Here is a 9,315-nt window from a genome sequence, read left to right as displayed (position 1 = left end):
AATAACTCTCTTATACAATAACATTAATTTTCCAGAGAGTAATTTCCAGAGAGTATCCTTTCCATTCAGAGCCAAATCATGTGCTCTCACATCTGGATACTCAGGTTTCCAGCTTCACAACACAGTAGACACCTCTTGTGAAAAAGAGAGGCGTCCTGATTCTCTCCCTTGAGACCTGAGGTCTCAGAGCACAATCTGTACATTCCTATAAGGTCCTGGAGAGATCTCCCCACCGATCCTCTACATTCCAGCCTGAGATCTTCAGTCACATTAAAACCACTTGCAGACATGGACTGGGGAACAGAAAACAAAGAGCACTGAAAAACACAGTGAGTACCCAATGAGGCTGGATTACTCCCCAAATGGTTAGCAATAAGAGGAGAAGTGGTGAGTGAGACAGAAGTTATTCCACAGCAACGAGGAGGAAGTAAACAGATGTGTGTCAGAGGTGTGCCAGGAAGAAGTGGGGCTGGAGGGGAATGCAGCGGGTAGGAAACATGAAACAGTTTATGCAGAGATTTATCACACACTAACACTGATACTAAGAATGGCACAGCTGTCCATATTCCATGCTCCATGGAACCTGTGTGTGCTGTTATGTGACATCAGAATCTTGCCCTAGAAAGTGGCTTTCACTGGATGATATGCCTGTTGCTCCTATTTTGCCATCCTTTCTGCTCTACAAAAGTCTTTTCAAAAGTCTCTGAAAGAGATGGGTTCTGGAGAAACAAGAAAATAGATGAAAGGAAGGAACAGAAACTAGCATGCACCATCAGGAGACTGGACAATGCAGTTCCCTCTAAGTGAGAGTTTATGAGTTAAAAGAAATAGTTTCCTGAGTGTTTGCCAGTTACTCAATCCAGACCTACCTCAGCAACCAAGGATGAGGTCTAGAAGGAGCAGGGCTAGGAAGAGCATGAAGATCTAAATAAACTATCCCACAAGAATGCAGGCATCCTAGCCTCACATGGCAGGGTTGGCTAAGGAACTGACCCATCTTCAGAATTACTCAATAGATTGTAAATCAGTATGTTCAGCAGAGAAAGAGCATTGCCACATTCTACCAATACTACACCCAGTTCTCCTCTCTTTCCTCCTCCTCCTCTCACTTCCTTCTTTGCTTCTGTATGTTTCTGTTTTTTCTTAGTGCATATGCCCTGGCTCTAGGTCTAGCCTGGGGTGTCACACATGCATGGATACTCATGCTCAAATACATGTACTCACTCACATATCTGTGTTCACACACACTCACATGTTTGTAGATACACAAATGAATTCTCACCTTCATAAAATGTGCTGTCCACTAATCCTATACTTTTTTCAGGGGTCCTGCCTACAGCCCCCTTGCTAACAGAAAAACTAATGGTGTCTTTCCCTGGCTTAAGACTTTGTGAAAGCTCTGTTCTCCCTCCAGAGCACTGGTTTTTACTGAATTTCTGCCTCAGTTCCCTTCATCCCCACAAGCAGGCCCACCTCCGTAGGGCTAGAGAGGATTCATAGTCATGTCATATCCTTGTTTACCATCTTAATCCTTTCTCTGTCCTTTTAAATTTCTACTCAAACTACTCAAACTACTTTCAGCAAGATTTCCTAGCTCTTCGTACAACATTTTCTATCATATTCAAAACCAAGATATGGGTGGGGGGAGGGTGTAAGCATGACAGAGTTAAGTGGGAATATGAAGCAAAGGAAAGGGTAAAACGGAAGTACAATCAAGATGATGGTGGGAAGAAAGTCAATCACATGTTTTCACTTATGTAGAATAACTGTGGACTACTTATAAAGAAGAAAGAAACCAAGAAAGGGTTGCAATGAAGAAGAGTTGTACAAGAATGTGAGCATAAGCAATGTAAGGTGTACACAGACATATGGATGTGTCATAATAAAACCATTCTTTTATACTGGCTTTAAAAAGAAGAAACAGCTCAAATTCACAGCAGTGTGTGTGTGTGTGATAGAGAGAGAGAGAGACAGAGCAGAGACAGAGACAGAGAGAGACAGACAGAGACAGACAGAGAGAGAGAGAGAGAGAGAGACAGAGAGAGTGTTCATCACTGAACTGAGTCGGCTCCTCTGCATAGTACTCAATAAACTTTATTTTAGCTGAATTAAACAAAATAAAAAAGACTCTCTGGCTTTTCAAATAAAAAACTCTTTTTTCTTCAGTAAATGTTCTTTCTTATTAATAATGATAAATAGCAGTCACATACTCATTAACTGAGTTAAAATAATAGCATTCTAGAGCAGTGTGCTGGCCGTCCGTTTGCTGTAATTGTATTGTTCTCCCCTGCTCTCTGCTATCCCCAGTGACCACGAGCTGTACTCAGCTACAACAGCATCAACAATTTTACTTGTAAGGCCATATGGAAGGTTTTCAAAAGAAATCATTGTAGAATTTAATGCATACCATGTTATCAGATATAGAGATAGATTGTTCAGTGAGAAGTGAGAATGTCCATCATCTTATAGTGTTACTTCTTGTTTGTACGTGAAGTGTTTGGAAATCAAACAATAGACCTGATCTCTTGGCATTCGATGGCCCTCTCTATGTAGCTTGTCACTCAGTATTTTTTCACCTAGTTCTGTCAGCTCACAAATCGTTCAAAATAAAATATATTCTTCTACAGATATTGCACTGACAAACCATCACAAGTGGAAGTATAAAACAGAAAAGGATCACAAAACGTTTAAAAACAAAATGTGTGTCTACCATCTAGGAAAAGGAAAGAGATATAGAGTTCCAAACTTTAGCCAAGAGCGTCTGAACCAGCACAAAGTGATGAACTGTTCTGCTGGAATTGGGCTGGCCAGCTGCAAGGAGCCACTGTGCTGTAGTTATTCCCTGGTTGTGTGAACCATCTTCTCATTGCACATTGCTGGGAGTGTGGAGGCAGCAACATAATTTATCTCAGATATTTTTCCTTTACATGTTTCCCAATGACCAGCCACGTCTCTAGTCAGTATGGTTTTGTTTAGAATATTTTCTAAGTTGTTAAATATTAATAATAAATCTATTAATGAAGATAATTAATACTCAGTACTATGGCAGCTTCTCAGCCTTATCGGTGGTCACTTGTCTTTTGTTATGGTTTATGGACATCATTGCACCTTAATATTCTGTTGGTCATCCTCACTTATGTCTCCAACGTCTCTGTAATATTCTTTCTTATAAAAAACCTCCCATTCCTTAATATATGACTATTTTTATTTTTTATGAAGCGAATCATCTAGGTTTTAAATTATATTGGCTTACAGGAAAAAATAAGTATTCCAATTTTTTATTTTTCTAATTGAAAGATATCCATTTCTGTTTTTATTTTCTTTTTCCTACCTCCCCCCCCATTTTATATTGTTTTTGCTGTTGCTGCTGCTGCTGTTCAAATTTTGAAGTGAGTTTTTCCAGAATTGTAAACTTAGCATTTATAGACCTCATAAAAGGCATGAGGTTGTAACACTCCATTATTGTAAGAAATAATTGAATAGTGGGCTTTTCCTGATGAATATATTCACAGTTTTCATTCTCAGAACATTCCAAAACTTAAAAGCCATTCATTTAGATTTAAAGAAGAAGACCTGCATTCATCCTCTAGAGGGCAGTATAAAACCCTTTAGGAATACATTACCTAAACTCTCATTAAGTCTCTCATTAATTCCCCCCTTAGACTATTTAATCTTGGCTTCACTTCCCCTTACTCTATTAACATTTAAATGCCTTAGTTAATGTTTCTTTTGGAAAGGTGCTTTGCATACAATTCCCAATGCTTCTTTTCCCATTTTTGTCTGATTGCTAAATTTTACATTTCCTTATAAATTGATCTTAACATATCTATTTTCTTTCCTTTCTTCCTTCCTACCCTCCCTTCTTTCTTCCTGATCCAAAGTTTTTGTCTGCATTATCATATTACCTCCTAGATTCTCAGCTACTTGTAAAATGATAGTAAGTTTCCTTGACTTCTCTCTGTCTTATTGGACCTACTTAATAATAATCTACTTGTCACGTCTCATGGACCGTCCCTATAAATATTAAACTCTTCATGCACAAAAACAAGCCCGTGGTATTTCCCCAGGAGTTCTGTTGTACTCCTGTGCTCCAGAGAATAATTGTCATTATGAACCACAGTGGCTGAAGCAGGATACCCAGATGTCACTTCAATATTTCCCAATTTATATCTGAGTAAGTAGTACAAAGTACTAAAAAAATCATCTTTCTGTGATAAGTGTCAGGTAGAACAAAGACAAAATTTTTGTTTCATTTGTTTGCTTGTTTGTTTATTTAAACTCCTAATAAGATTAGTTTCAGTTAGTGTGTGTGTGTGTGTGTGTGTGTGTGTGTGTGTGTGTGTGTCTGTGTGTGTGTGTGTCATCAGAGTACATATTAGCAGAGGACATATATAGCTACATTTTGGTATACTGCAGAAGGAATGGAAGTTGAAAGAAATGAGTTTATCTTAAAAAAAATTTATGGGAGAATCTTCAGTGTTCAGCTTCTGACTGTTGAATGACTCAATAGTGCATTTACAAGGGGCAATCTGTACTGCATACTTCTTGGTTGTACTGATTGAATGAACAATGACTCTCTTACAGTATCATAGTGACTCTGTTCTTAATGTGGAATGCAGATTATTCATGTTGTATCCACCAAGCATGTCAGAAATAACTAACACCACTCACGATCCTTTCTACTTCATCCTCACGGGCATTCCTGGATTTGAGGCTTTCCATCTCTGGATCTCCATCCCCTTCTTCTGCCTCTATACCATCTCTATTATGGGCAACACCACCATCCTCACTGTCATCCACACAGAGCCATCTCCCCATCAGCCCATGTACCTCTTCCTCTCCATGCTGGCCCTCACTGACCTGGGTCTCACCCTCACCACGCTGCCCACCGTCATGCAGCTTCTCTGGTTCAATATTCGGGAAATCAGCTTTGAGGCCTGCTTTGCCCAGCTCTTCTTCCTCCATGGCTTCTCATTTATGGAATCATCTGTTCTATTGGCCATGTCCTTTGACCGTTATGTAGCCATCTGCCGCCCACTCCATTATGCCTCCATCCTCACCAATGAGGTTATTGGTAGAATTGGGTTGACCATCATTTGCCGCTGTGTTTTAGCTGCTCTTCCCTCCCTTTTCCTACTCAAGCGCCTGCCCTTCTGCCATTCCCACCTTCTTTCTCACTCCTACTGCCTCCACCAGGATATGATTCACCTGGTCTGTGCTGACATCAGGATCAACAGCTGGTATGGATTTGCTCTGGTCCTGCTCATTATTGTATTAGACCCTCTGCTCATTATACTCTCCTATGCACTCATCCTGAAAAGTATCTTGAACACAGCCACCTGGACTGAACGACTCCGGGCTCTCAACAACTGTGTGTCCCATATGCTGGCTGTACTTGTTCTCTATGTCCCCATGGTTGGTGTTTCTATGACTCACCGCTTTGCCAAGCATGCCTCCCCATTGGTCCATGTTTTCATGGCCAATATCTACTTGTTGGCACCTCCTGTGATGAACCCCATAATTTACAGTGCAAAGACCAAGCAGATCCGCCAAGGAATCACTCGCCTCCTCTTGCAGAGAAAAGCACACTGAAATCTGAAGTTGACAGTGAAAAGGGTCACCTTGTATATTTAACTTGGAATCAAGCATAAATATTACACCATAATTTGTATGTAGCAAAGATGCCAAGAAAAACAGATGCTTTGTAGGATAATCTCAGTTATACAAAAGACATTACTGTTTGACTGGAAATTAATAGTAGTGTTTTTTAAGCTCAAGTTTGTTTTTCTATAACCATTTGCCTTTGAGATGAAGAGATCCATCCACTTTTAAAATGTAGAACTTTTTCTTTCTTTTGTGCAGTGTTTTGAACATATGGTAAAGTATATGATTTTGTTTTACAAACTCAAAATTCTTATCATGTATAAACATGCTCACTGAAGCTACAACCTTGGCATGCTTAATTCATTACTAAATAATAGAATTTAATTAAATACCAACTACATACATTCATTATAAAATACTAGCTATAAGCCTGAAAATAAGATAGACAGTTTTTTTTTTATTTTTAGAGAATACAAAACAAAATTCTTATGATTGCTGTTCCAAAGAAAACAAGTACTTCAAAAAATTACTGTGTATGGGTGACTGTCAAATAGAGAGGAATGGCCTACGAAGTGGAAAATATTGTCATTATAATAGGGTGAGAGAGGCTAAGGGCCTATTACTAGACCCGGGAACCAACTCTACAAAGGCAACTGCAGTTTCAGAGGTGAGAGTGTGATCATCCCTACTGGATGAAGTTTTCTTTTAAACCACAGGCAGAAGGAGAAAGAAACAGCCTTGTGCTTATAGAACTGAGTGAGAGGAGGAGTCAGAGAAGAAAGCAGACTATACCTCACAGCAGGCTGAAGATGATGAAGGGTGAAGGAATGGAAGGAAAGACAGAGGAAGAAAAATACTGGAGTGATGCCTGGGTAGTTGAGTCTGTTCATATTTTACTTTATGCCTCAGTTGAAATAGGTCAGTCGATGTGCTTCCCAGAGTCATTAAATACACACAAATTATGCTTGTGGAGACCAGTGCATATGGTTTTGGAGGAGGAATCAGTTCCTTGTATAGCAAGGTGGTTTCATAGGTAGGTTATTATACAGCTTATTGTCTAAAAATGGACAATTTTCAGAGTGAAAGGTGGTCTATCATAATGAATAAAATGTTTAAACCATTAATATCTGGGGCAAACAGGAAACTATATTTGTTCAAAGGCACATTTCCAAAATTGCCTTTCTTAATTAAGGGGGACATTCATCCCTATGAATTCTATAAAAGTGAAATTTTTTACTTATTTTAATTCAGATATCATTAAATCTCAAAACTGTTATTAACTTGCTATTTGCTAAGAGTTAGGATGGAATAAAGGATAAATTTATTATGTCTACCTTTAATTATTGTATGTGATTGGAGAAGAAAAGTATAGACTATGTTTTCAGAGACACATATATGTGAATAAAATGACAGATGAGATGCACTTGAGTATGTCACTTGTGATTCGGAATCAAATTTGTCATAATGCTTTGAATTCCTCTCTCCTTTTCCTTGTCAAAATGCCTAACCAAAAACTTTACATGTGGGAGACTTACAACCATAGTTTATGGATTCAATGATAATTCCTGTCCCCTGTGTCTGTGATTCAGAACAATCCCTTCTTGCGGGAGAACAAAGAGGCAATTCCTTGTTGAATTGGACGGGTCTTAACACTGTATATGATGGGATTGAGCACTGGTGGCACAAAAAGATAGATGCTTGACATGAGTGTGTGGACCACTGGTGATGCATGCTTGGCGACCCGATGCATCACAGACACACCAATCATAGGTACATAATATATAAGCACTGCACATATATGTGACACACATGTGTTGAGTGCCTTCCTCCGACCCTCCCCAGAAGCAATACCCATCACTGTGTAAAGTATGAGCCCATAAGAAACCACAATGAGCAATGAGTCCAGCCCAAAAGTTGCCAGGACAATGGCCAGGCCCAGGATGCTGTTCAGCCTAGTATCTGCACAAGGCAGCTGGATCAGGTCTGAGTGGAGGCAATAGGAATGGGAGAGGATATTTATGTGACAATATGGTAGTTGTTTTAAAAGAATTGGAAGCGGGGCCATGAGTGCAACACTCTTCAGTGTAATACCCAGACCCATAGATATGATCCTGGGCAAAGTTAGGATGGCTGTGTAGCGAAGAGGGTTGTAGATGGCTACAAAGCGGTCATAACTCATGGCCAACAGGACTCCTGACTCCATGCCAGAGAAAGTGTGAATGAAGAACATTTGGGCCAAACAGCCAGCAAAGTCAATTCTGTAGGCATCAAACCAAAGAATGCCCATAACGGTGGGTAATGTAGACACAGAGACTCCCACCTCAGAGATGGCCAGCATGGAGAGGAACAAGTACATTGGCTCATGGAGAGCTGAGTTTGCCCAAACTGCTGCCATGATTAGGCTGTTGCCCGCAATAGCAATCATGTACATGATGAAAAAGGGAATGGAGAGCCAGCCATGTTGGGCCTCCAGTCCTGGAATGCCAGTCAGGAAGACTGATAGCAGGTCAAGACTTTCATTGTTCTCTGCTCCCATGACACCAACAGTAGAAATAAATCTTCACCTGCATTTGAAAGAAACTGAAGTTAGCCCTCACCTGTTGAGTCATGCCTGTTTGCATCCACTGTTAAGACCGAAGGGAATGAGAAAGATGGTGGTGAGTGAAGTAACCTAACAGGCAGTCATGTCTTTCTTCCTGATCCCAGGAGTCCCCAATGCCCCCCTCACATGTCTCTTATGAGAGATTGTTTTTTGTTTCTTCTCTTATAAAATGAAAGTATACTATTCTCATTTAAATGAGTAGAAGGTAGAGAACATTGATATCCAGTGCTCCTGTTTCTGATTTTCTAAGATGGTAAAAGTGAGTTTCTGTTTGAGCTACATTAGAGTCATCATGGAGTTGAATTTTCACTCAGCTAGTGTAAATATGAGAAGACAAGAATATCAAAGTAAGTAATCATGCCCATATGTTCTCACTCTATTCCAGGCAGTAAGCAGTGTATTGAATAAATTGAGAATGTGGCTTTAGAAGGCTAGAAACTAAAGTTTCAGATGAAAATGTAGACTTATAAGTTACCTATGAGTGGAAAACAGAGTTCAGCAAACCTATCAAAGATGCAGTGCTACAAAATGCAATTTGACCCAGAATCCATGAAGTGAGCAAAAATGCAGATAAATGGCTCCGTTGACCATCAAGGGACCAATCGGAATGTGAAAATATTAAAGTTTAGAATTATGTGATGTGGTTTAATATAATGTAACATAATGAATGGTAGTTAACATAGTAAATCAAAATTTTAAAAGAAATGTAGAGTATATGGAATCACACTGATGTAATTGATACTCAAGCTTAGTAAATTTTGGTCATGTGTTTAGTCATTCACAACAGAGTAGATATGTGAATCACAGTTTCTATGTAAATCCTTCATGATTACTCATTGTTGACATGAAATTGTCTACAGAGCCCGGCTAGAAAGACCTGTCTCCATTACTTATCTGACATGTGGTGGCATGGGCAGAGGAAGGACATCCTCCCCACTTCCCACACATCAACTCCTGAGACAGGTGGAGGAGATAGCCCTGGGGTCACAAGAGCAGAGACGTGTCCCTGCCCCTCACCAACTGCAGCACTCAAGAGAGTGGCCCCTGCATCACACCTGGACAACACTGTAGAGCTGCCCCTGATGGTGTAGGTGGGGAAGAGTTGACCC

The 9,315-nt window shown here is 39.9% G+C and overlaps 2 protein-coding genes across 2 annotated transcripts; one reads left to right on the top strand and one right to left on the bottom strand.

The window, feature by feature from the left end:
• Nucleotides 1-4,626: 4,626 nt before the first annotated feature.
• LOC100770097 (olfactory receptor 51Q1) lies at nt 4,627-5,592 on the top strand. The gene has a single exon (XM_027408032.1). The coding sequence runs from the start codon at nt 4,627-4,629 to the stop codon at nt 5,590-5,592; it is 966 nt and encodes a 321-aa protein (XP_027263833.1).
• Nucleotides 5,593-7,189: 1,597 nt separating this feature from the next.
• LOC100770665 (olfactory receptor 51L1) lies at nt 7,190-8,140 on the bottom strand. The gene has a single exon (XM_027407518.1). The coding sequence runs from the start codon at nt 8,138-8,140 to the stop codon at nt 7,190-7,192; it is 951 nt and encodes a 316-aa protein (XP_027263319.1).
• Nucleotides 8,141-9,315: the final 1,175 nt, after the last annotated feature.

This window comes from Cricetulus griseus, chromosome 3 (genome assembly GCF_003668045.3).
Source record: "Cricetulus griseus strain 17A/GY chromosome 3, alternate assembly CriGri-PICRH-1.0, whole genome shotgun sequence".
Taxonomy (NCBI): Eukaryota; Metazoa; Chordata; class Mammalia; order Rodentia; family Cricetidae; genus Cricetulus; species Cricetulus griseus.
This window is presented reverse-complemented; position numbering and strand designations above follow the sequence as displayed.

Bases quoted from the DNA above. Each gene is read 5' to 3' on its own strand.
- LOC100770665 (XM_027407518.1), bottom strand. From the start codon at position 8,140: ATGGGAGCAGAGAACAATGAAAGTCTTGACCTGCTATCAGTCTTCCTG.
- LOC100770097 (XM_027408032.1), top strand. From the start codon at position 4,627: ATGTTGTATCCACCAAGCATGTCAGAAATAACTAACACCACTCACGAT.